The sequence below is a fragment of the Kogia breviceps genome, chromosome 19 (genome assembly GCF_026419965.1).
Source record: "Kogia breviceps isolate mKogBre1 chromosome 19, mKogBre1 haplotype 1, whole genome shotgun sequence".
In the NCBI taxonomy this organism is placed as follows: Eukaryota; Metazoa; Chordata; class Mammalia; order Artiodactyla; family Physeteridae; genus Kogia; species Kogia breviceps.
The window spans coordinates 24,167,082-24,193,053 of NC_081328.1; the positions used below are offsets into that span (position 1 = coordinate 24,167,082).

Here is a 25,972-nt window from a genome sequence, read left to right on the forward strand (position 1 = left end):
TAAATTTTTATATTATTAATTTTTTAATTTTATTTTTGGCTGCGTTGGGTCTTCGTTGCTGCACGTGGGCTTTCTCTAGTTGAAGCGAGAGGGGGCTGCTCTTCATTGCAGTGCGTGGGCTTCTCATTGCAGTGGCTTCTCTTGTTGCAGAGCACAGGCTCTAGGCGCGTGGGCTTCAGTAGTTGTGGCACATGGGCTCAGTGGTTGTGGCCTGCAGGCTCTAGAGCGCAGGCCCAGTAATTGTGGCGCACAGGCTGAGTTGCTTCGCGGCATGTGGGATCTTCCCAGACCAGGGCGCGAACCGTGTCCCCTGCATTGGCAGGCAGATTCTTGACCACTGCACCTCCGGGGATGTCCCAACAAACACTGTTTTAAACCTTGGAGTTAAAGCACTGAACACAGGTAAGGTTCCAGTTTTCCTGGAATTTACTAAATGTAGTAAAAGTCCCAGTGACCTATAAGAAAGAGACACGTGAGGACATAATGGCCCTGATGCCTGCTATTAAAGCATTCAGGCCCACTCCTGAACTGAAGCTATCGGTTGAGAATCTGAATCAACTGTTCTCCATTTCTGCCGGGTTGGTGGTATCTCGGGGCTACGGCGACCTCCAGCGGCCACCCACCGCCCTGCTGCCTGCTCCGGCTCCCTGTGGGAGAGAGGAAGGGAGGAGCGAAGAGCTAGATCCTCGGGAGAGTCTTATTCCCCACACCCTTTACAGACCAGAAGGTCGCAGCTAGCTCGTGGCAGTCTCAGTCCTATTTCTCAGGTGAGAGGTCTTCTCAAAACTGAAGGCACCGTTCATTCAGCTCACGGAGAGCAGGGTCGGTTCGCGGATGAAAAGTGAAGGTTGGAGGAACACGTCAAGGTGCGGAAGAAGGGAAACCCTCCCCCCACCGCGCCAGTAGAAGACCCAGACGGAGCCTCAGGCCCAGCCCTCCCTCCTCTCTTAGCGTTCGGGGTCTTTCTCTCCCTTTCGGCTTTGGGACGGATGACCGCGGCGAAACCAAAACGGAAAATGGATAAACTAAGGGGCCGCCGGACATCTACTTGAGAAGTAACCCGGGGACGGGTGGTCACCGGAAGTGGCTGTAAGGCCTCTGTCCCTACAAGGCCCCGCCTTCAATTGCGCTACCAGTAGGCGACAGACCGCCCCCACTTCCGGCCCCTGGAGCTTTAGCCCGCGGCCCCCCTTTTACTGTTCTTCCATTGGCTACCGCAGGGACGCGCTGTGATTTCCCATTGGTCGCGTCTCCTCTCCCGCGCCGCGCCCCCTCCCTCCAGGTACAGTCTCGTCTTCCGGCACCCGATAGGCTAAAGGCTGGGAGGGCGTCTGCCCCATTTGACCAATGAGCGGCGTGAATAGTGAGGGCGGCGGCTGCGTGATGGGGGGCAGGGCGGGACTTGGTGTGGCTATTGGCCAGGGTGGGCGCAGGCCAGAGATAGGATTGGCTGGGGAGAGGGGCACCGTGGTGGGGTCGAAGCTGCGCGGCCTCCGCAGCTGCGGGAGACGGAAGTAGTGAGAGCGCGGCCTCGGAGGGTCGGGCGGACGCCACCTGGGTGAGTCACCGTGCCCCGTGCACTGCCAGTTTGGGAGCCACAACGACCGTGTCTTGCCCGGCCCCGCCCCGGCCCCACCGGCTTTCGTGAGCCCCGCCTTCTGTCATTCGGGGCTCCGCCTCCGAGTCTTTAGGCTCCGCCCCTAGAACCTGGGTACCTGGGCTCCCCTGTCAGCCTGACCCGCCCCCCACCCCCCACCCCGTGGCCAGATCACCTAAGTGCGGGAACCCTGGGCCTCCCAGGCCTGTCCTTGTCTCTCACTCTCTCCGTTTCCCTGAGGCTGCTTGCCAGTGGGCGGTGAGGCAGCACCTCTGGCTTGCCGCTTGCTGGCTCCCCCATGGGGAGGGTGGGCTGTGATTACGGAGGCGGGTAGGGCCACAGATGGAGACTTTTATCCCCACAGCCTTCTGCGAGGCACTGCTGGACTGTCCCTGAGCTCGGATAGCAGGCATAAAGAAAAATGTCAGTGAAACCTGGGCCTGGTTCCCTAAGTGGTTCCCTAAGTGGGCCAAGGAGGCCCATCCTGACATTTCTGTTGCTTGGGCCCATTTGACAGGTACTGACTCTGAGGCCTGCACTGGCCTGATTCTGTCCCCGTTGTGTGGCCTCCTCCCACTAACCTGCACCCCACTTGGTGTCAAGTACACTCAGCAAGGCATGTCCAGCCCTGCTGCCTTCTGATCACAGGTTGTGGTCCCCTCCCTCTTGTCCTCTGCTCTGGACTCTGCCCCCAGCAAACAGGTCAGGTGGGTGCTACTCCCAGACTCAGAGGCTGGCAGAGCACTCTTGTGGATTCACGTTCCCACCAGGGCCAGAAGTGAGCCCTGGTTGGACAGCCTCTGTCTCTTCAGAGTTGGCAGTTCTTTTGCTCTCCCACAAAGAACAGGGTTTGGAGTGTTTTGCTTCTCTCTTTGGGACTGGGAATCAGGACTCTTGAGTCCTGCTCCAGAACTTGATGGCTGCCTTCATGCCTTGCAGAGTCGCTTGTTGCCTTCTCCTCATATAGCTCCCATTACCTCTGTCTAGCATGGTGACTTGTGGAGAGGCTGGATTCTCTGCAAGGAAGGCAAATAAGAGTTGTGGGGAAGTTCAGGAGTAGATGTGTGGCATTTATTGATTCTATGGTTATGTTAATGTTGCTCTTTATGCTTGTGTTTCTCGGTCTCTTTACAGTGAGAAGCAGGTAGCCAGGACCCTCACCACGGTAGAATGGTGAGTACTCTTTCCTCAGACCACTGTGTTTTCTGTAATCCTTGTGTCTTTCTCCATGAAGCTGCCCGCCCCTCCTGGACCTTGAGCTCCAGGCTACTCTGTTCAGCAACTAAACAGGTTCATCTGCCCTGGAGATAAATTAGGGCTTCTTTAGGTTGCAAAACATCAGCCGATATACAGCACTGGGACGGGAAGCCTCTAGATGTCTTTTTCTGCATGTGCTATGCCATGCTTTCCCCACACTACCACTGGCTCCCTTAGCTCTTCGTAATGGCCCTTCTCTTGCTTCTCCCAGTCCTTGGGTGAAGCTCTCTGTTCTGGTCTGAAAAGCAAGGGCTCCTTTATATCAAGATCCTTGTACTTCCTACTGGGTCCCTTGAATGTTGTGGGTGCTGTATCAGGAGCGACTCCACTAAAACTGTGGGGCTTCTCTAGCTCCAAGGTCCTGCTGTCTGTTAAGCTACTGTAGGCAACAGCTGAATATATAGCAGAAGAGCACCCTCAAGGTGCCCAGCATATCACTGGGGGCGGGGTGTGTGTGTGTGTGTGTGTGTGTGTGTGTGTGTTATAATGATCCCATGAATTTTCCACTAACTGTAACTGCCCTTCTTTCACCTCCAGTTCAGGGAACCCCTTAAGCCCTGAGAGCTGGGAGGAGGAAGCAGTGAGATGAGAAGGGAGTGGGGAGCTACAAGCCTGGGTCCAGACCAGGTCCTTGCTCTGGCTGTATCTCTTTAGTTCTTTCATGTGTCCCCTGTCCTTAGAGACAGGTCAAGGCATTCAGTTGGTGAGAGGACTTGCGCTTTTCCTCCACAGACACATGGGTGTGTGGGGTGTGCAGTATTGTTCTGGTTTCTTCTCAGAAAGTCTGCTGGTCCTGACCCCCACCAACTGATAGCCCCTTTCTTTTTTCTCTTCTGTGATACACTGAAAAGGGTCAGCCTGGTCTAATTTTGAATTCTAGCACCACCACTTAAATACTTTAGGTGAATTGCATACTTTCTCTGTAAGCCTGAAGTGTCATTTCTTTGAGAGTTGAATGGTTTTAGTGAGATAATGTTTGAAACATGTCCGGCTTATAGTAGGTGCTTAATAAAATGTCAGGTTTTTCTCCTAGTCCTCCCTTCCCCCAAGACCAAAACTGAAATAAAAGCCCTGGTTTCTGAAAGTTACCAGGGACAGGGAGTGTGGGGTTCCAAACGGTTCCTTCTGTGACTCTTGGTGATATTTTGAGCCCCTTATCACTGCCCCTTATTCTCTGGCCTTCTACCCAACTCCCTCCCTCCTCCATGAGTTTTGTTTTTGCATAGCTTCTGTGGTCCATAGTTCTAGCTCTTCTCTTTCCCAGCCTAAGAAATTCTTTCTCCTCCAAGAGGGACTTTCTTACCCAGAAGACACAGGATGTGAAACAAGGGGAGAGGTGGAGCTGAAGAAGTAGGGCTGGGCAGGGACCTTGGAATAAAAAACCCAGAGAATTTCCCGCTCAGGAGTGTGTAATGACCAAACTGGCACTAGACCAGTGTCCATTCTAAGGGGCAAAAAGGGAGTGGGATTAGTGAGGTCAGGGGATTGGAGGACACTGATGGACCGGGGAATGGTGAGTGGTGGTTTTGGAGGGAAAGGAGGAAGCCTAGAATCTAGAAAGGGCCTCGGGTGGAGGGAGGTGAATTTCATCCTGGGAATCCGAGCAGGCACTGGGGGGACTCAAAGAGGAGGGGAGGGCGTGGGTTCAGACGTCTGAAACAGTGGTGTGGGGTGGCTCAGGTGGGAAGATGGGAAATGAAAAGATGTAGGCGGTCCTGCCGCCCCCTCCCACGCCGTGGGGGGGGGGCAGTCCCGCAGCCCAGACTCCTGAGAGCCCCTAGGAGCCCGACGAGGACGCGCTCCCACGCCGCGGAGGGAGGAGTAGGGGGCTGTGGGCGGGGCCCGGGGACCCGCCCCGCCCTCGCCTTCCGGGCGCGGCGAGGTCGGGGAGCTCCCCTCGCCTGGGCGGAGCTGGGCTCGCTCCATTGTGGAGAGGAGGGGAGAGGCGCGCGCCGAACACCGCCGCCCGCCCTCGCCTCCTGGCCGCAGCGGCTGCACCTGGCCGGCCCCGCAGCCGGGATGCGGCGGACGCCCGAGACTGGCGGGCAGCGCAGCGGCTCCGGGGACATGTGCGCTGGCCCAGACCGCCCGCGACCATGAGCCTGACCGCCCGCGTCTCCTGCTCCATGCTCAGCTGCTTCGTAAGTGCCGGCCCCGCCTGCGGCGGGCCGGGGACCCCGACGCTGGCTGCACCCGCCGCCCTGCCCAGGGCCGGCCCTTGAGATCCCGAATTTAAGCCCATCCCCCTTAACAAGGGCCCTGGCAGGGGAAGGGACGTAATCCCTTTTCTTTCTTGGACTTGTTTTAATCTTCGGGTGCCGGGGATTGTCGAAGGCCGGGGATTGGAATTCTGTGACCCATCATTTTAGCCCTGAAGCCGCTGCCCTTGACTGCAGATCTTCAGGCCCCGCCCTGCAGGGGTACATCCCTTTACCTCCGCCTCTCCATCTTGGGCCCACCCGCTGCATCCTTGCTTGGGGATGTGGGATGTGGCTAGTAGGCCGTCTGGGATGTTAGGGGGCTGGTCGGGGAGCACAGGATGTCTGAGCTGTCTCCCTGGCTCCAGTCCCCTCCCCCTTCCAACCCTCCATCCCTCACCTGACACGCCAGTCTTTTCTCCTTGACTGTCCCCCAGCCAGCCTCTCTTCTCCATCTTCCCTGCCTCTCTGCCTCTGCAGGCCTCCGTACCTCTGCGCATCATTCCCAGGCCCCCCCTCCTCCCCCTCTGGCTTAATGCTCCTTCCCAGCTTCCCCCATATATCCTCTCAGATATCCCTACCCATCCCCTTCCGGCCCGCCCCCCCCACCGCCCCCAATATCTGCCAGACCTCCTCTCTCTCTCTCCCCTGGCTGTCCTGGGTCCCCTGGTTCCTCCCATGCACGTGGATCCCCTCTTCTCCCCTCCCTCCCTGGTGGCTGGGAAAGGAGTTACTTCTGCTTGCTGTGGGTATTCCTCAGGAATTCCCCTCATATCAGCAGGCAGGGCAGGTTGCTTGGCAGGTGGCAGGAGCTTGTTAGCAGTGTGGGCCTAACTGGAAGAGAAGCTCAGCTCCAAAACACATCCTCTTTTTGAAAGCATCCGTGAAGGCCCTCTAGAGGCATGGGACTGAATCCCATGACCCACTCCTCTTTGTCTCCTTCACCCACCAGATTGAAGCCTCAGTGGAGTGACCTCACCTGCGTCCCCTCCTGTCTCTGTGACCAACTGCACACCTGGTTCCTGTTTCTCAGGGCAGCACTTCCCATTCCCACTTCTGTCTTACCCTTACATTTGCCTTTCTTTTCCTTCATTTTCTCTCCGTCATTTGGGAAATTTGGCTCTACAGGAGATTCCCTCTTTGAGGAGCGCAGATTTGCAGTTACTTCGTGGACCTTACTCTTCTCTTAGGCTTAAGAGGATTGAGTTCCCCCTCCACTTCACCCCTCCCACAAAACCAGGTCTCTCTTCCATTTTCCGGTGACCAGAACGTTTAGAAGTGTGTATGGGGTGTATGTGGGTTTATTGAGGGGAGGGAAGCAGAATGAGGCCTGATGGGCCAGGCGGAGCCTGGTGACTTAGGGCTGAGGCCTTCCCCACAGGGTGAGGAGGGGCCCCCCAGCCTGGAGTACATCCAAGCCAAGGATCTGTTCCCCCCCAAGGAACTAGTGAAAGAGGAGGAGAATCTGCAGGTAAGGAAGAGTTGGGGGCCCAGGGTGGGTAGAGCTCCCTGCCTGGTTAAAAAACACCCTCCCTTCCCTCCCCCAACCCAAATATCTCCAAGGGGATCTAGTGTGGGAGCTCTAGCTTCCTGCTCCTTGGTCTCTGGAGGGAGGGGAGCCTGTCTGTATGTGCATTATGGAGCCTTTGGCCCCAGAGAAGCAAAGGCAGCTTTCCTGTATAGCTGTTGTCTGGTGCTGTTACCATGGAGAGAACCTCTGTCCTGCCTTGGCCCAGCTTTTCCAGAGGAGATCCTACAGATCAGGGGTTGGAGAGGGGATGGAGGGGTGACTGACTTCTGGACTGAGGGGCCCTCTGCCCCTCGGCAGGTGCCCTTCACAGTGCTGCAGGGTGAGGGAGTGGAGTTCCTGGGCCGTGCAGCCGATGCCCTCATTGCCATCTCCAACTACCGGCTGCATATCAAGTTCAAGGATTCTGTCATCAACGTGAGTTTCTGTGTTGTTCTCCCACACCCAAGCCAGAATCCCTGTGAAATTCAAGGTGGGATTGCTCCAATGCTCTACTTGACCATGTTTCCAAAGAGTTGGGGTTCCTTTCTTTTTCTTATTATCCTTCTTCTAACGGCAGGTCTATCCTTCTGTCTCTCTTACTTAATTTTCCTTTCCCCTCTTCTGTCTTTCCCTCACTCTGTTGCTGGCCCTTCTAGGGGCACAGTGGCTTTGTTGGAAGAGTGCCACTTACCAACTGTGTGACCTTAGTCAATCACCCAGCTGAGGTGCAATTTCCTCCTTAATAATATGGTGTGAAAACACTTGCCTTGTGGTTTCTTGTGCTTATTAATTGGGGTCACATATGTAGAGGACCCAGCATCGTTACCAGGCACCTAGGAGGCTCTCAGTAAATGTTGGTTTCCTTCCTTCTATTGATACATCAGCATCTGGGCAGGGGCGGGGATGAGGAGTGATGTGGAGTGGGGGGATATGAGAGCCAGTCTGCATTTCCTCTCCAGGTCCCCCTCCGGATGATTGACAGCGTGGAGAGCCGTGATATGTTCCAGTTGCACATTGCCTGCAAGGACTCCAAAGTGGTGAGGTGAGAACGACGGGGCCTCACTCAGGTCCTCTGGCCCTAGTCTTGTCCAGACCTCTCTGCTGCAGGGTTTCTCTGGAGCAAGAAAGGAAAAATACTGCCTCCCTTTCCCCATTTGGAAGAAACAGTGAAAACCTTGTCTGGGTTGGGGGGTCAATTTTCTGATCCACAGTGTCTTGACCTAAAGAAATGGGGATAATGCTCACAGAATTTTCATAAGGATCAGATGAGAAGATGCATCTGAGAGCACTCACACTGTTGTTGGTTCATTTATTTATTCATTTAACACGTATTTATCGAGCACTCTCTACTCTATGCCAGACTGTTCTAAGCACTGGGGATGCAGCAGGGAACAAACAGACAAAATTTTCTGCCCTCATGGAGCATATATTCCAGTGGGGTGATAGGAGTGGTAAATAGTAAGTAAGTAAAATATGTTAAATCATGGTAATGTAAAGTTAAAACGTAAAGCAGGGAAAGGGGATATGGAGTGCTATGGGGGTGAAGGTTGTAGGTTTAAACAAAGTGATCAGAGAAGCCTGCACTGAAAAGGTGACATTTGAGTCAAGACTTGAAGAAAGTGACCATATGGGTATTTGGGGGAAGAGTGCGGCAGACAGGGAACAGTGCATGCAAGGGCCCTGAGGTGGGTATGAGCCTGGCACAGTGGAAGAATGGCAAGGAGGCTAGTGTGGCTGGAGTGGAGGGCAAGTGGGTCAGGATAGTGGGATACAAGATCTGAGAGGTAAGAGGGGTGTCAGGCTGTCATAATGACTGGCTTTTACTTTGAGGGAAGTGAGAAGACCACTGGAGGGTTTTGAGCATAGGAGTGACGTGGTCTGTTATAGAATCACTCTGGCTGCTGTACTGAGAAAAGATGGAAGAAGGATGGGGGCAAAAGCTAGGGCAGAAACTGGGAGACTAATTAAGAAGCTATTGCAGTTACCCAGGTGAGAAATCATGGTGGCTGGTCCAGGTTGGTAGCAATCAAAATGGTGAAAAGTGGTCAGATTTTTGAAGGTAGAGATGATAGGATTTGCTGACAGACTGGATATGAGAGAAAGGGGAATCACTCCAAGGATAATTAAAAGGATGCCCAAACTAATAAGAACCTACTGTATAGCACAGGGAACTCTACTCAATAGTCTGTAATGACCTATATGGGAATAGAATCTAAAAAAGAAGTGGATATATGTATATGTATAATTGATTCACTTTTCTGTATACCTGAAACTAACACAACGTTGTAAATCAACTATATGCCAATACAAATTAATTTTTTAAAAAAAGGTGCCCAGTTTAGAGCCTGCCATGTACTCGGGTCTGTAGGCATTAAGCACAGGAATCCGCATTGCCCTTCCCTTCAAGGAGATTAAAGTCTAGTTGCTAAAGGAAGACTTAACCTGTGGCAATATGCTCTGGGAAAACTTACTGTTTAATACTCCCAGCATCCTAAGAATAACAGAGGAAGGGTTGTGTGGAATGGGTTAGGCTCGGAAGGCCTCAAGGAAGAGGTGGGACTGCAACTTTCTTCAGAGTATCAGTTAGACATGGCTAGGCTGAGAGGAGACATTATTAAGCAGAAGTGAAAAAACAAGGAGACAGGAATGACATGGGCAGGACTTCCTTCCTGAAACAGAAGGTTTGTGCTGGGGAGTCATGGGAGAAGACACAAGGGGTAGCAGACATTCAGGGCCAGATTTGATAGCATTCAGATTTGATATGAGAAATGGTCGGGCCCCATTAGAGGGGATCCTTACGTCTCAAGGACAAGAGTTCTTGGGAAGAGAATTGTCACAAAGACAATGTCCCTTGGGTGTTGCCCAGTCTCCCTGGTCCTCCCCAGGGGCCCCACGCCTTACCTCCTGCTTTGCAGTCTCCCCTCCCCGCAGCCTTTTTGTGGCTGGGTCTTTGACCCTTATGGCCCCAGAGCTCACTCACCTCTTGCCTCACTTCGTGGCTTCTTGCCTGGCAGGTGCCACTTCTCCACTTTCAAGCAGTGCCAAGAGTGGCTCTCGCGGCTAAGTCGGGCCACAGCGAGACCTGCGAAGCCTGAGGACCTGTTTGCCTTTGCCTACCATGCCTGGTGCCTGGGGCTGACTGAGGAGGACCAGCACACCCACCTGTGTCAGCCAGGTGAGGCCAGGCTGCTCTCTTTAGGAGACTTCTTTTTGTCTCCTGCTTCTCACCCCTCCTCCACCCTGGACCTCGTGCTCTTGGATGCTGACAGGCAGGGGGGCTGTGTTGCAGGAGAGCACATACGATGTCGGCAGGAGGCCGAGCTTGCGAGGATGGGCTTTGACCTGCAGAACGTCTGGAGAGTCTCGCATATCAACAGCAACTACAAGTGAGAGGGTCTTGGGTGGGGAACCAAGACACCTGTCCACACCCAGACTTCCTCCCCGTGTGGATAAAGCATGGTGGGCACAGCTCCTGGCTCTGTGAGGGGAGGAGGGCTCCTGGTCCCTCCTTCCCACAGGGCCATCCCGGAGTCTTGTGATCACAGGTCTTTAATCAAGCTCCACGACCCCATCTGGTCTCTTCTCAGATTGTGCCCCAGTTACCCCCAGAAGCTGCTGGTTCCCGTGTGGATCACAGATAAAGAGCTGCAGAATGTGGCTTCCTTCCGCTCCTGGAAGCGGGTCCCTGTGGTTGTGTATAGGTGAGGCGGTGGGGGCCGGGGAAGTAGGGGGATGCTTTTCGTGTAGTGAGGAGAGTCAGAAGTGGAGGTCTGTGGCAGTGTGGTTGACTGGGAACTGACACTCTTCAGGGAAGTGGCTATGAAATAATTTTAAAAGAAAAACTGCTTCAGTTTTCTTTCTCCTGAGGACGAGGCTTTTGGGGAGTTTACACACTTTTCTTTCTTCCTTTCTTTCTTCCTTCCTTCCTCCCTCCCTCGCTCCCTCCCTTTCTTTCTTTCTTTCTCTCTCTCTCTCTTTCTCTCTTTTCTTTCTTTCTTTTTAGGACCTGCGTGTGTGTGTGTGTGTGTGTGTGTGTGTGTGTGTGTGTGTGTGTGAAACATTGCTTTAGAACAGGGGTTGGCAAACCATGGCCTGTGAACCAAATCCGGCCTGTATCCTGTTCTATGTATAGCTTGTGAGCTGTGAATGGTTTTTACATTTTTTTAAAAAATTAATTTATTTTTGGCTGTATTGGGTCTTTGTTGCTGCGCGTGGGCTTTCTCTAGTTGCGGTGAGCGGGGGCTACTCTTCGTTGCTGTATGCGGGCTTCTCACTGCGGTGGCTTCTCTTGTTGCAGAGCAGTGGCTCTAGGTGCTCGGGCTTCAGTAGCTGTGGCTCACGGGCTCTAGAGCACAGGCTCAGTAGTTGTGGCGCACGGGCTTAGTTGCTCTGTGGCATGTGGGATCTTCCTGGACCAGGGCTTGAACCTGTGTCCCCTGCATTGACAGGCAGATTCTTAACCACTGCGCCACCAGGAAAGTCCTGATTTTTACATTTTTAAAAGGTTATTTAAAAAAAGAAAACACAGAAGAGTGTGCAACAGAGACTGGCTGTGACTCCCAAAGCCGAAAATTTATTGCCTGGTTCTTTACAAAAAAAAACGTTTGTGAGGCAGGTAGCAGCCATGAGGTTTGGAGTTGTTCGTGCTCTGGGCTCAGGCTTGTTCTCCTGCTGGGTGTCTGTACCTGGAGCAGGTGCTGTGCAGATTTGATGAGTCAGGGTCACCTTGGGAATACACAGCCCATTTGAGAAATATGTGTGACAGTGCTTTGTAAACTGTAAAGCTATCTCGAGATGTTAAGGGCTTTTGGTTGCTGTTATCATAGCCTGGATGATCTGGTGGCCCCTGTTGGCTCTGGAGATCTTGGTCTGGCCCCCTGGGGTCTCAGCAGTAGGCCTCTGGGAGCTGTGAATGCCAAGGGCCTGATGGTTTCTTCTGTTTTGTTAGACACCTACGCAACGGGGCTGCCATCGCCCGCTGCAGCCAGCCCGAGATCAGCTGGTGGGGCTGGCGCAATGCCGATGATGAGTACTTAGTCACGTCCATTGCTAAAGCCTGTGCCCTGGACCCAGGGACAAGGACCACTGGGGGCTCTGTCGGCACCGGGAATAGTGATGCCGGCGAGGCATGTGACGCTGACTTTGGTAAGGTGTGGGTGGTGTCGGCCCCCTGGGGACTAGGCTCGCACCGTGGCCTCCTGGGCTCCAAGGGAGTCCCCAGTGAGAGGGTGGGAAGAAGATGACAACACACAAGGTGTCTGGGTCCCTGTCTTTCGGTGGGGACGAAAAGGAGATGGGGTGCGAGGGGTCTCATCAAAGGGAGTGCCCCAGGGTGGGGTGCGCCTGGGCAGATGGCCGACCCAGGGTCTCCTCCCTGCTGTGTGTGTGTTTAGATTCCTCCCTGACTGCATGCTCTGGAGTGGAGAGCACAGCTGCGCCCCAGAAGCTGCTGATCCTGGATGCCCGATCTTACACGGCGGCGGTGGCCAACCGGGCCAAGGGTGGAGGTTGTGAATGTGAAGGTATTGCTGTTACCTCAGTGTCTGCGGCCAGCCTGTGCTCTGGTGGCTTTGGGGACAGCTTGTGTAGTGGAAAGAGCCAAACAAACCTGGCCTGGGATAAGGACTCTGCCACTCAATGGCTGTGACTGTGCTTAAATTGCTTAATCTGTCAGAGTTTTACTTTCTCATCTGTAAAATGGGGATGAAATGTGCCTTGCAAAGTTGTTGGACGATAGAGGTTACATATATAAAGTTACTGGCACAGAGCAGCTACTGTTTGTTGAGGATTTACTATATATTGTCATTACTAGTCGTACTCGAGCATCATTGTCATTAATGTTAATGTTATCACTGTTAGTATGTGGCACTTGAGCATCCAGAGGTAAAAGGGTATTTAGATTTCCAGAGTATATTGAGTTCCCATCCTGGAGTGTTCTGCCCTGCCAGGGAAGCTTTGCCCACTGGACTGCTCTTGTCCTGGATGCCTGCTTCCAGGACATGCTCTTATGCTCCACTCTCCTCTTATGTGTGCAGAGTACTACCCCAACTGTGAGGTCGTATTCATGGGAATGGCCAACATCCATGCCATCCGGAACAGCTTCCAGTACCTCCGCGCTGTGTGTAGCCAGATGCCCGATCCCAGCAAGTAGGTGTTCGCTGTTCTGATTCCATCCACCCTCCAGTTTCATCCCTTACCCACTACTTCTCGTGCTTGGAAGGTCTGGTGCGGAGATGGGGAGTGTGAGACACAGGAAACCCGAGGGCCGAGGTGCGATGGGCTAGTTCCAAGAACACTTCTTCCACTTCTCAGCCAACGCTTTGGAACGGCCACAGGACGCTGGGTTCCTTTTGTTTTGATGAGTTGTCCTCAAGGACACAGAGAACTGGGGAGAGAAAGTGGCTACTAGATGTGCATGTGATGCTTCCAAGTTCCTCTGTTGATCCGAACAGTGTCTTGTCCACCTCAGGTCCCATTGTCCCTACCTTCTTGCTAGACACCTCTTGGCAGAAAGGCCATGGGCTGGGCCTCTTAGCTTCAGCTCTCAGTGGGGACTTTGTTAAGGTGTGGCTGGCCGTGGGTGGCGGAGAGACTGTTGTAGCCTCGGCGCCCTTAGTGACAGATGGGACCTCTGCTCTCTTGTAGCTGGTTGTCGGCTCTGGAGAGCACCAAATGGCTGCAGCACCTGTCGGTGATGCTGAAGGCAGCTGTGCTCGTGGCTAATACAGTGGACCGGGAGGGCCGGCCTGTGCTGGTGCACTGCTCAGATGGCTGGGACCGGACGCCGCAGATCGTAGCCCTGGCCAAAATACTGCTGGACCCGTATTACAGGACATTGGAGGTATTCGGAGGGGTTGGGTGGGAAAGATCAGAGGTTAAGGGGCGTTTGGGGAAGGTACTAGGCCCTCTGGATCCGTCTGGGGAATCTTTCCGTAGAGGACACTGGTGGCTTTAAGTCCTCTTCTAGGATTGGGCGTGTTCTTCTCTGAAGCTGCCAGCCCCCTGCTTTGGGCATCCCTGGAAGGAGCACAGTAGCCTTCCCAGAGAGGCCCTACACTTGAACCTCCTCTTTGTTGCAGGGTTTCCAAGTGTTAGTAGAATCTGACTGGTTGGATTTTGGGCACAAGTTTGGAGACCGCTGCGGCCACCAGGAGAATGCAGAGGACCAGAGCGAGCAGTGCCCTGTGTTCCTCCAGTGGCTCGATTCTGTTCACCAGTTGCTCAAGCAGTTTCCCTGCCTGTTTGAGTTTAATGAAGCGTTCCTGGTAAGTCCGTGAGCCTGAGGCCAGGGTGGGGGCCGGCGGCCCAGGCCTGGTGCAAGCTGTCTTGGCCGTCTAGGTAAAGCTGGTGCAGCACACGTACTCCTGTCTCTACGGCACGTTCCTGGCCAACAACCCCTGTGAGCGAGAGAAGCGCAACATCTACAAGCGGACCTGCTCCGTGTGGGCCCTTCTTCGAGCTGGCAACAAGAACTTCCACAACTTCCTCTACACGTCAGGCTCAGAAATGGTAAGTCTGCACCCTTATCCTGTAGGTGTGTCTTGGGGACCTACAGGGAGAAAAGGCCGAGTCAGTGGGAAGGACTTGGGCCCAGAGGCTTAGGAAGGAAGGGGGCCCTGAAACATCTCAAAGAACCCACGTACGGGGCTGCTTCCCTAGGTCCTGCACCCCGTGTGTCACGTCCGGGCGCTGCACCTCTGGACAGCTGTTTACTTGCCAGCGTCATCTCCATGCACACTCGGGGAGGAGAGCATGGACCTCTACCTTTCCCCGGTGGCTCAGAGCCAGGAGTTCTCTGGCCGCTCTCTGGACAGGTAAGAAGAGCCCTTTTTGCTCTCTCCTCTCTCCCCTAGGGAGGCAGCAACTGCTTTGTGTCTTGCCTAAATGCTGTTCTTTTTCTTTTATGAGATATTTTAAAGCAACCTCTTGAGCCAGTTGAAGGCCATACTTGGCCCAAGACTCATAGTTAGCTTGGAGGGCACTCTGTATGTTCCCAAGGTCCTTTCTTAAGATAAGAGTGGTTACCTTTTTTCCAAGCTGCTATCACCCTTTGTGACAGACCCAGGGGAGAGGAGAACAGAACAGAAAAGACTATTTCAGGAAGACTTGTGGGAATGGTCTTGATTGATGTGCACTGATAGACGGCATGGGGAGCTTGCGACCTTAGTAATAACCTTTGCTATGTCCAGCATTAGCTTCCAGAGAAATGGGTTCCCAGAAGGGGAAAGGCCTTCACATTACTCCCTCAGAATTTAAAGGGAGACATAAAAATTAAAGTTATATTCTGGCTGAATATTGCGGGGGAAGTAGAATGGAGATTGGTTAAGTTATAAGAGTAATATCTGTTCTTTGTTTTTAAAAAAAGCCAAGCAGTAGAACAGTAGAAAATGGCAGTCCTGCCTCCCTGATCCCTGTCCCCACAGGTGTCTACAGCTGGCACTTTGGTGCATGCACTTCCAGATGTTTATCTCTACATTGATATAGCCACACTGACAATCTCATGTAGAAATATTTTTTAAATACAAAAACAATCATATTTTGCATACCGTTCTGCAAATTGTTTCCCCCACTGTGTGTTAGGATGTCACCCATGACAGCACACATAAAGATGCTTTATTGTTTTTAGCGGCTGCATAATAGTCCAAAATTAGAGTGCATCAAAATTTATATAACCAGTTTTCAATTGGTCATTTAAGTTTATCCCAGTTTTTAATCATTATAGGGGGTGTTTTAGTTAACATACTTATATGTATATATTAAAAAATTTTTTTTGTAAAATACATACAATATTTATCATCAAAACAATTTTTTAAAAAAGTTTTGTTTATTTTTGGCTGTGTTGGGTCTTCATTGCTGCATGTGGGCTTTCTCTAGTTGCGGCGAGCGGGGGCTACTCTTCGTTGCAGTGTGCAGGCTTCTCATTGCAGTGGCTTCTCTTGTTGTGGAGCACGGGGCTCTAGGTGTGCAGGCTTCAGTAGTTGTGGCACGTGGGCTCAGTAGTTGTGGTGCATGGGCTTAGTTGCTCTGCAGCATGTGGGATCTTCCTGGACCAGGGATTGAACCCTTGTCCCCTGCATTGGCAGGTGAATTCTTAACCACTGTGCCACCAGGGAAGTCCCCTAAACCATTTTTAAGTATACAGTTCAGTAGTGTTACCATATATGTATACCTTTGCTTTTGTGCTAGTGTTTCTGCCAGATAAATTCTTAGAAATGAAAATGCTGCATTCAAAGTATATGTGCATTTCTAATTTTGATCTTTGTTTACTGGTGGAAGGTTTTTAAAATTAAAATATAACGTACATAATTGGTTGAATATTATAAAGGAAAACAAAAACCCCCAACCCCCAAGTTATTGGTTTTAGGGTCTTTGGAGCTGCGTCCATTGTCAGGGGCCTATGGATAGGCTTCAGGAATTCTGTGATTTTTCTCTTTCCAAAAACTATGCAGAATTTGGGTATAGGTTCATAAGTTTGCTTTTCTATGGCGAGGGGCCATAACTTTTTATCAGATTCTCAGTAAGTTCTGTGGCCCATTTAACAACCATTGCTTTAAATCAATATCTAACTTTTCAAACCAATAAATGTCTCTTAAATACCTACAAGTTGCCTAGTACTGTACTAGGTTTTATGGGCTGTACCAAAGACATAGAAGATATTGATCCTATAAGATACCTTTAAAAAGCTGTAAGATCAGGCATAGGACAATTAGAGAACAATTCTAAGTTAGCATCTAAGTGAATAAGAATGTGTCTTGTTCAAAGCTACTAGAGAAATGAGAAGTAAGAAAGGGGTCATAGGGTGACTGTTTACTCAGAGATGTTTTCGTGGAAGACCAGGCAGGAACCATGGCTTTTTAGTGTCCCTAGTGCCTGGCTCAGGGCCTGGCACATAATAGGTGATTTAGTAAATGCTTAAATGAACAAACAAATGTATGGAATAATGGGAGTTATGAGCTTGGTAACAAGGTTAGTGGAGAGGGGTCCAAAAGAATTAGAAACATGAGAGAGTTTCTAATTTTTTAAAGAAGAAGAAGAACCACCTCTTTGGAGCTGGCAGGGTTTGGGAGGAGGTATTTTGAGGAATAGAAAGAAATAAACAGGATAGTTCATTGAGGGCTTTTATACTGAGGAGTTTATTATAAATTTTATTTATTTATTTATTTATTTATTTTTGGCTGCATTGGGTCTTCGTTGCTGTGCGCGGGCTTTCTCTAGTTGTGGTGAGCGGGGGCTACTCTTTGTTGTGGTGCGTGGGCTTCTCACTGTGGTGGCTTCTCTTGTTGCTGAGTGCGGGCTCTAGGCACGCGGGCTTCAGTAGTTGTGGCACACGGGCTCAGTAGTTGTGGCTCGCGGGCTCTAGAGCGCAGGCTCAGTAGTTGTGGCGCACGGGCTTAGGTGCTCCGCGGCATGTGGGATCTTCCTGGACCAGGGCTCGAAGCTGTGTCCCCTGTGTTGGCAGGTGGATTCTTAACCACTGCGCCACTAGAGAAGCCCCTGAGGAGTTTATTTTGATTCAGTTGTCAATAGTAAGTCATCGTGACCTGGTAACAATGGGATTTTTCAAGAATTAATCAGTGAGCAGTGTAGTTGGAGGCACAGAGACCAGCCAGCAGCTGTTGTAATTCAGATATGAAAGGAAGAGTTCTTGGAAAAGAGAAAGGATTAAATTCAGACGTTGTTGAGAAGTCATTAGCAGTCTGTGGAGTTGCCTGAACGTTGAAGGGTGGAAGTGAAGAGTAAAGAGGCCAGTCAAAGATAGGTCCCAAGTCTCTGAGCTTAGAAACCAGGAGGATATTAGTACCACCTATAGACACTGAAAAGTTGAGAAGATGCGTCAGTTCGGGGAGAAGGAGGAGATACAGGCAGGTTGGGATTGAAATATTTTGACAGCACACAGGAGGTGTGCTGCAGGCAGTTCGAGATGGGGTTGGATTTAGAGGAGTAGTTGTATAAGGGTTTTAAAGGAAATGGTTTCTCTAACAGCTGACCTGACTCACCTTCGGTTCTACCTTTCCCTAGATCAGAAATGTAACCTGCTCTCTTTCCTCTTCTTCCATTAAAGTGCAACAACCCATTCTTCTCTCCCCAGCTCAGATCCTACCCTGTCTGTGTAGCCTTCCCTGACCACGTTAGCTGGATGAGCTCTCCCGTGGTTCCAAACTCCTCAGGCATTATTGTCTCTACCAGCATTATTAATTAGACCTTCGGTGCACATAGGAGTCAGCTGTGGGGGACTGCAGGCTGTTGCTATTGGTGAATCTGGATAAAGAGTACATTGGATTTCTTCACACTCTTCTCTCTACTTCTTTTGTATGTTTGAAAGTTTCCATAATAAAAGTAAAACAAAAAAAGAAAAAGAAAAAAATGAACAAGTTGCCAGGCTGTGAGAGTCGAGCTCTGGCTGTGGGACTCCGGAGACTGTGATTGTAACTGTTGTCATCGCCTTCCTGGAATTTGTTACCACACAAACACACATTGGTCACGAAAGTAAAATCAAACACAAGAATACTTTTAAAGAAGTATTAATAAGTTTCAAAAGCCAAACACTTAAAAAAAATCAGCTAGCTCTATTGTAACTCCACCTTTGAGGGATTTTTCAGTGTGGGCTGGGCTGACTGAGGCATCTGAAAATAGGAGGCCAGCGAAGTCTCCACTGTTTCCTGGCAAATTTCCCTCAAGGTTGTTGCTCTAAGGACTTTAGAAGTGTGTTAAAAATTAGGGCGGTCGTCCTTGAAAATGTCTGTTACCCATTTGGTGTACCAGAATCCCTCTAGAACTTTGAGTGCTGTGTGCTAGGGGAAGTTTCCGTGGTGACTTGGGGCTCGGAGGAGCACTCTACCACTAAGTGGTTGTAAAAAGCTGTGCTGGCTGCTCCTGTGCTGGAGGGATAATTTATAATAAGGAAAGCCGTAAAAATGGGGTGTCGTGAGTGTAGCCTTTATGTGTTTATTTATTTATTTTGGCCGTGCCCTGCGGCATGTGGGATCTTAGTTCCCCAACCAGAGATCGAACTTGGGCCCCTGCAATGGAAGCACGGAGTCTTAACCACTGGGCCACTGGGGAAGTCCTGTGAGTGTAGTCTTAATAAGTTTGCGGCTGGTTGCCTATATTTTGAATCCTCGTAGCATCTCTGCAAGGTAATTTATTGTCATTTTATGGAGGAGAGAAACCAAGTGTCTGAGGGGTTAAATAGCTTACCTGTAGTCACATAGCTAATCAGTGTCAGAGCCAGCATTGTCAAGCTCCGGAACCCACCTTCTTTCTGTCTTGCCATGTGTGATAGAGGCGGTTGGACATTAGGTGTGAGGCCGAGGTGTAGTCCTGGCCTGAAGGGTAGATTTGGAAGGCATCAGCTTAGAAGGCAGTTGAAGCCAGGGGAGTGGTTGAGATTGCCAGGGAGACTGTGTGGGGTGAGACTGATGAAAGCTGAGGACAGAGCCTGGGTTCCGGAGTTCATGTCCTCCACTTTTTGCAGAGCAGACTTTTTGCAGTGAACATCGGTCATCTGTAATCTTAAATGTTGTTATTTCTTGTGAACTCTGGCTTTGATTGCTTTGATGACCCAATTCCTGTATATGGGAGGTAGCTCAGTTCCTGACCTGGAGGTGGTGTGTTGTCATTCCAGGTTACCTAAAACGAGATCTATGGATGATCTTCTTTCTGCCTGTGACACAAGCAGCCCCCTGACGCGCACATCCAGTGACCCCAACCTGAATAACCACTGTCAGGAGGCCAGAGTAGGCCTGGAGCCCTGGCATGGCAATCCTGAGGGATCAGAGACAGCCTTCGTGGAATCTGGGGTAGGAGGTCTTCAGCAGACTGTAGGAGAAATGGCTCTTCCTCCATCTCTGCCCAGCAGCCAGAAAGACTACTTGAGCAATAAACCTTTCAAGAGTCGCAGAAGCTCTTCTCCAAGTTACAGACTGCTTAAAACTGCAGTGCCCCAGGAAATGAAGAGCAGCACCTCTGATCCTGAGTTCAAAGTCCTCGAAGAGACTAAGGCACCAGCTCCAGACCCTCCTGCCCAGGATGAGCTGGGTAGGACTTTAGATGGCACAGAGGAGCCACCTGAACATTGTCCTGAAAAAGCAGCTGTCCGAGCACTCTCTAAAGTTGTTTCCAGCAAGCGTGATGGAATCTGCGATTTTCCTGAGTCTTCCCAGGACTCCCTCACAGGTGCCCCCGAGCAGGCCCAGCTAGACTGTGTGCTAGGTGTGGCCTCCAGAGGTGCTCCAGCTCACGGTCCGGGCACCCTTTGCAACCCACTGAGTGCTACCTGCCAAATTCCTCCAGAACCAAGCACTGACTTTCTCAACCAAGACCCCCCAGGGTCTGTGGCAAGTGTCTCCCACCAGGAACAGCCCAGTTCTGTGCCAGATCTGATTCAGGGGGAAGAAGACATGGGCAAAAGAGGGAATAATAGGAATGGGCAGTTACTGGAAAACCCTCGCTTTGGAAAGGTGCCATTGGAATTGGCCCGAAAGCCAATTTCTCAGAGCCAGATCAGTGAGTTCTCTTTCTTAGGGTCCAACTGGGACAGCTTCCAAGGGATGGTGACTTCATTCCCGAGTGGGGAGACCACCCCTCGGCGGCTGCTTTCGTATGGCTGTTGTAGCAAGAGGTCGAGCAGTAAGCAGATGCGGGCAACAGGGTCCTGCTTTGGGGGACAGTGGGCTCAGAGAGAAGGGGTGAGGTCACCGGTCTGTTCTACTCATTCCAATGGACACTGTACTGGTCCAGGAGGAAAAAACAACCAGATGTGGTTGTCTGGTCACCCAAAGCAGGTCTCCAGCACGAAGCCTGTTCCCCTGAGCTGCCCTTCTCCAGTGCCTCCTCTCTACCTGGATGACGATGGACTCCCCTTTCCCACGGATGTGATCCAGCATAGATTACGGCAGATTGAAGCAGGGTACAAGCAAGAGGTGGAACAGCTACGTCGACAGGTGCGTGAGCTTCAGATGAGGCTGGATATCCGCCAGTGCTGCGCCCCTCCAGCAGAGCCCCCCATGGACTATGAGGATGATTTTGTAAGTACTCACCTGCTGCCACCCAGCCACTCCTTCCGTCCATCCATCCAGCCTTTCACCCATTCCATATCCATTCATCGGGTGCTTGCTTGTGTGCCAGAGTTAGGGGGTTGGGCCGTAGGATGAAAGACACAGTCCCTGCTCGCAAGGAGCTCACGGTCTATTGGGAGAGACAAGTCGACAGTTAGAATGCTGTTCTTAAGTATTGAGGGAAGCATCAGGTGTTGGGGGCCTGGGTGGAGTCAAAGGTCGGGGAAGGCTCTCCTGAGAAGCTAATGCTTGAGCCGAGTGCGGAAGAATGTGTCGCTTTTAGCCATGTAGAGAGTGAAAAAGAAATACCATTTGCAGAAGCATGGAAGCAATAGGTACTCCAGCGATATGGCTTGAATAAAGGGGTGTGTGTGTGTTCACACACGTGTGTGTGCATGCGTGCACACTTGTGCTGGGACTGTGAGGGAGGGAGTTGGTAGTGTGGCGGGAGGTGACCTTGGGAAGTGGAAAGGGATTAGAAAGGTCAGCTTGAGTGCCTGTGTTGTGTGGATTCTACCCTCAAGGCAACAAAAGTTTTGGCTAGTGAATCACATGATCAGATTTGCATTTAAGAGTACTACCCTAGAGGGACTTCGGTGGTGGTCCAGTGGTTTAGACTCTGCGCTGCTAGTCGGGGAACTAAGATCCTGCATGCCGAATGGCACGGCCAAAAAAAAAAAAAAAAATGAGTACTAAAAAGAGTGCTACGACCCTAGCAACAGTGTGTCAAGCGGATGAAACCCAGGTGGGGAGGCTGGTTAGGATGTTTTGGAATAAGCCAGGTGAGAGATGATGAGGACCATCTAGGCTTTGCTGGGTCGGGAGGCCTTGGGCTCTGTCACAGCAGTCCTCGGGGAGCTTCTAGAAGCCAGCTCTAGGACATTCCCCCTTGCCTGCTGCCCACTCCTCTGCTGGTGGGATGGTCAGGGCTAACAACTTCTTACTATTCAGGGTGATGGTTTAGAACAGGAGTCAGCAAATTTGTTTGGTAAAGAACCAGAGAGTAAATACTTCAGGCTTTGTGAGACATATAGTTTCTTTTGCAGCTACTAGGCTCTTCTGTTGTAGCACAGAAGCAGCCATAATGAACATGTGTAAATGAATCGAGTGTGGCTGCCTTCCAACTTGACTTACAAAAACAGGCAGTGGGCCAAATTGGCCTGTGGGCCGTAGTTTGCGAACTCCTGATTTAGAATGTAACAGGAGAAATATTCTTTCCATACTGTGATGGAGCATATTGGTTAAGAGCATAGGTCTGAAGCCAGAACGCTAGGTCCAAATCCCACGTTTACTACCTATCAGCTCTTAACTCTCTCTATGGCTTCGTTGCCTTATTTGTAAAATGAGGATAATAATAGCATACCTCATAAGATTGTTGTGAGGAATTAAATAAGTTCAGGCATGTGATGCACTTAGAAACAGTGCCTGATGCATAGTAAACAATAAATGTTAGCGATGATGAAGATGATGGTGGTGATGCCTTTGCTTTTCCTTTAGACGTGTTTGAAGGAGTCAGATGGCAGTGATACAGAAGATTTTGGTTCTGATCACAGTGAAGACTGCCTTTCAGAAGCAAGCTGGGAACCTGTTGATAAGAAAGAGACTGAGGTATGTCCAGGCAAATATGTGGCAGGTACTTTTGCAAGCCAGTGAGTTCTCATACTTCTCGGAGATGAGTGACATGTTCTTCCCCAGATGAGTCTCTCTGTAGGGAAGTAGTAGCTGCCTAGGCCTTGTCATTTTCTTCTGGGATGCTTTCCTTGTGGCAGTGTTGCTTTTCCACTCTGTTGACAAGGACCTGGGATTTTTCCTTTTGCCTCCTGTTAGGTGACTCGCTGGGTTCCAGACCATATGGCCTCACATTGCTATAATTGTGACTGTGAATTCTGGTTGGCCAAACGCAGACACCATTGCAGGTAAGATGTTGCCTATGATTCAGTATGGCTCGTAAAACCTGAGGGACATAGTTATGAACTAAACTGAATTAACCTGAAAATGGAGATATCTTAATAGGAACTATTTTTGTTTTCTCCCAACTTTTTCTTTACTCATGTAAGGCCTTTTAGAGTATCATTCATTCCCAGTATATCGGCATTTCTGATGAACTCTCCCCTCTTTGTGCTTTGGCAGAAATTGCGGGAATGTATTTTGTGCTGGCTGCTGCCACCTGAAGTTGCCCATTCCTGATCAACAACTCTATGATCCAGTTCTCGTCTGTAACTCATGTTACGAACATATCCAAGTATCTCGGGCCAGGGAACTCATGAGCCAACATCTGAAGAAACCCATTGCTACAGCTTCCAGTTGAATGCCAGAGGAGAAGACCTGTCCAGTTTTAGCAGGTTTGAAGGGAGGATCTGCTTCAGGTGTAGTTTTGAAGGTTCCTTGGTGTGGCTCATGAAATCACAGAGCTCAAAGATACAGTCTTGAGAAATCCTCCTTGGTACCATGAGACTGGAGCAGAGGAATTCCAATTTGGCAGGAGGTCCTCTACTGGTGAGACCCTTACTTTGGGGTAATGGTCCTGATCCAGACCCAGAGTCTGGAAGCTTAACGTTGAGTTGGTGGCTCCAGTTTCTTTCTCCTGGGGTCACAAGATGATGATTTCATAGATACTGCCTGGTGATGTATGCCCCAAACAGCAATAGAAAGGCATATGTGTAACCAAACTCCAAATGATAATCAGATCCATCTCTCCTCCACCTTGAAAAAGGCAGATTATAGTATATAAGATAGGAATTCCTATCGTATTTGAAATGAACTATACCCTGTACCTCTGTGCTCTGTGTCTGTGCATGAAGGCTCAGTCTTTAGAGGCACTCCCTCTAGTTGCATTAGCTCTGTCTTTCTGTGGAGTTTGGTTTAAAGACTGGTTCAGCAAGTGGAGGTTTTGCTGTATTTTTCACTTGGCCTATCAGCCAGCATCAGTGAATATTCAGTTTAGGGGGACAGTTTTAGGGAGTGAGACCTTTTTGGGAGCAGAGGAAAACTCTGCTGATGTTCAGTCCTGGCAGAAATCAGTTATTTTGAGCTGTGAAGGCAGGAGTCTTTGTTACTCAGCAGCAGCTCTCGAGGTATGCACTGTGAAGAGTGAGAAGGGAAAAGCAGAAATTATCCTTGTGAAATATTTGCTGATTGTGCCCTACCCTTTGCGCCTGACTTTTCCTAGTTGTCCTGGTGCTAACACAGGAGCTACAATACACCTTGATCCTCTCCTGGCATGAAAATAAAACACTGTTTTTTTTGGTTGTTGTTCCATTGCCCACTTCCCACATGTCCTCTTTCCCTTGGCTGCTGCCTCCTCTGGATCACACTGCTTCTTATCCTGAACACTTGACACCTTGAGGGTAGAATCTAGTGTTTGGTTTTTACCTCCTAGAATACGCTGTTTGGTATGTGAGGGTTTCAGTACAAATGCTGCTGTCTATTTCTGTGCACTTAACAATGGAACCCAAACAGAAGAGAATAAAGCCTCGATACCAAAATTGGGAGAGAAAATGTGTCCATTTGGACCAAACAGTTTTTTTTTTTTTTTTTCATCTTAATATGTACCAGTGGCACTTAACCAAAAGATACAGTGATAAAGCCATGTACTGTGGTTGGGACAGATACAGTCTCCTTGACCTATAATGAAACCATTAGGATTTCCTTATATATTTTCCTTAATTCGTTGGTGTATAAAAGGTAAATTACCTTTAGGCTTAGCCTGTTTTAAAATTATGGTAGCCATCTAACTGCTACTTGTTCATGCTTCTTCCTAGAAAAAAAATTTTCATTCGAAAATAACTAGGATCTGCATTTAGAACAAGAACTGTTATTTGTCCTGACCTTTTCTTCAGCCCTACTGAGAAGCATCTGTGCTTTTATACTTGCCATGGATGTAACCTAAAAAGTTTTGGCGTATCTAGGTCAGTCTAGCAGAACTTTTTTTCGTTTAAATGGAGTTGAATAATGGAGATTTTGTGTCCGGGAAATTCCTGAGATCATTGAAAAAATAAACTATTCCTTGTCTTGATACATGAAATTCTTCTAAGCATTTTCTCAGTCATTAAAATTTACTGCCGGTTGTGAGTGGCTTTTTAATTAACTTGACTTTCACTGCACTTCGATTGGCAACGTTTGAGGAGACTGTATCTGTCTACTTTGTGTGGCTGTTTTGAGGGGCTGTCCCATCAGTGAACATACTGCATGGCCTTGGAGAGAGACTCTGGGCTCTCAGCTCAGATGTATTCATCAAATACTCCTTTCAGAGCTCTTGTGGGTGTAAGTGACATGATGTGGCCAAAAATCCAAACTGTGCAGTTGCGTTGTGACAAACATGCAATGTGCTGTAAAAACTCGATACAATTTAAATAAAATCTCTATATTAGTGCTGCTTTGTTGGGTCTTTTTCTTCATTTTCAGTTTCTAAGAAAACTTAATACTCATTTTTTCTTTGACCATGAGAAAGGACTGAAACATTACACCCCTTCCTCCCAACCATTTCCATTTTTTAAATAGCCCTCTCTTTTTATCAGCACAACTCCTGCTATATTCTTAGTTATTGATCAGATAGGGGAGTTATGCTTATGGATCCTACGGGGTTCTATCCCATCTCGTGTGAGGTTTATTTCTCTTTAATGTCTAAAATTTCACTGGCTGGTTGATCAGGCACACGGGGTTGTACCTGTCTCCCTGTTTCCTGCTTCCCTCCGTTTTCTTTCCACTTTGGGTAAACGGTCTTGGGAAAAATATTGGCTGAAAAGAGTATATTTCAAAACATGTAAAATGCTACTCTCTAAAAGGTGAATCTGTGTACTCAGGATACTATACCACCATCACCGTTTTTATTTGGAGAGACAAGCAATTCAACTGTTAGGACTAAGGTTATAGAGTTGTGCCCTTTGCTGTTGAGAAACGTCCGATTTTGTACTGCCCCACTGCACACTTGCTGAATTCTAAAGTCCCACAGCTCCGCCGGCCGCAGGGAAACATGGGTCTCAGCATTCCACAGGGGATAACAGGGCCGATCTCTTTGCAGGACGTAACACTACCTGGCGGGCGGCAGTTCCCAGCCCGTCCGGCGGGTTTAGGACGCCGAGAGAGCGCGACTTCCCCGCTGCTGCACGTGGCCAGGCCGCTGGGGCTCAGGGGGAGGATCGCTCGCGGCGCGTCCGGCAGCGCAGCGGGAACTCGAGGCCCCATTGGCCGCGCAGGAGGGCGCCGCAGGGGCTCGTGCGCCAACGGTCCCCGGGTCGGCGGCGGCGGCCTGGCGCTGGCAGGAGGGGGCAGGGCGAAGCGAAGGCCGGGGGGATCGAGAACGGAGTGTGAGGGCCAGGCTCGGCGGGGCGAGGCCCAGGGCCCGGGCGGGGCG

At 50.2% G+C, this 25,972-nt stretch overlaps 1 protein-coding gene across 7 annotated transcripts; it reads left to right on the forward strand.

Annotated features, from left to right (window-relative positions):
* The first annotated feature begins 1,430 nt into the window (after positions 1-1,430).
* Positions 1,431-24,990, forward strand: MTMR4 (myotubularin related protein 4). Of its 7 annotated transcripts, XR_010838093.1 has the most exons (20): positions 1,431-1,558; positions 2,732-2,770; positions 6,434-6,523; positions 6,881-6,997; positions 7,522-7,604; positions 9,577-9,737; positions 9,852-9,948; positions 10,150-10,263; positions 11,511-11,707; positions 11,956-12,084; positions 12,598-12,709; positions 13,208-13,403; positions 13,642-13,827; positions 13,901-14,071; positions 14,222-14,376; positions 19,188-20,589; positions 22,117-22,227; positions 22,447-22,535; positions 22,750-24,214; positions 24,747-24,990. XR_010838093.1 is itself a non-coding variant. In XM_059047689.2 (19 exons), exons 2-19 carry the CDS (start codon positions 2,768-2,770, stop codon positions 22,925-22,927), a joined length of 3,591 nt encoding a protein of 1,196 aa, XP_058903672.1. In that variant the 5' UTR covers positions 1,431-1,558; positions 2,732-2,767; the 3' UTR covers positions 22,928-24,990. The 7 variants fall into 7 exon arrangements, 6 of the variants coding, with proteins under 6 accessions (XP_058903672.1, XP_058903673.1, XP_058903671.1 ...); XM_059047689.2 differs by having other exon boundaries at positions 22,750-24,990; XM_059047688.2 differs by lacking the exon at positions 1,431-1,558 and adding an exon at positions 2,036-2,114 and having other exon boundaries at positions 22,750-24,990.
* The last annotated feature ends 982 nt before the right edge of the window (positions 24,991-25,972 follow it).

Coding starts and splice junctions, on each gene's coding strand:
- MTMR4 (XM_059047687.2), top strand. CDS start 6,386: ATGGGCCAGGCGGAGCCTGGTGACTTAGGGCTGAGGCCTTCCCCACAG. Junction 6,524..6,880: donor AAGAGGAGGAGAATCTGCAG/GTAAGGAAGAGT, acceptor GCCCCTCGGCAG/GTGCCCTTCACAGTGCTGCA. Junction 13,828..13,900: donor AGTTTAATGAAGCGTTCCTG/GTAAGTCCGTGA, acceptor TTGGCCGTCTAG/GTAAAGCTGGTGCAGCACAC.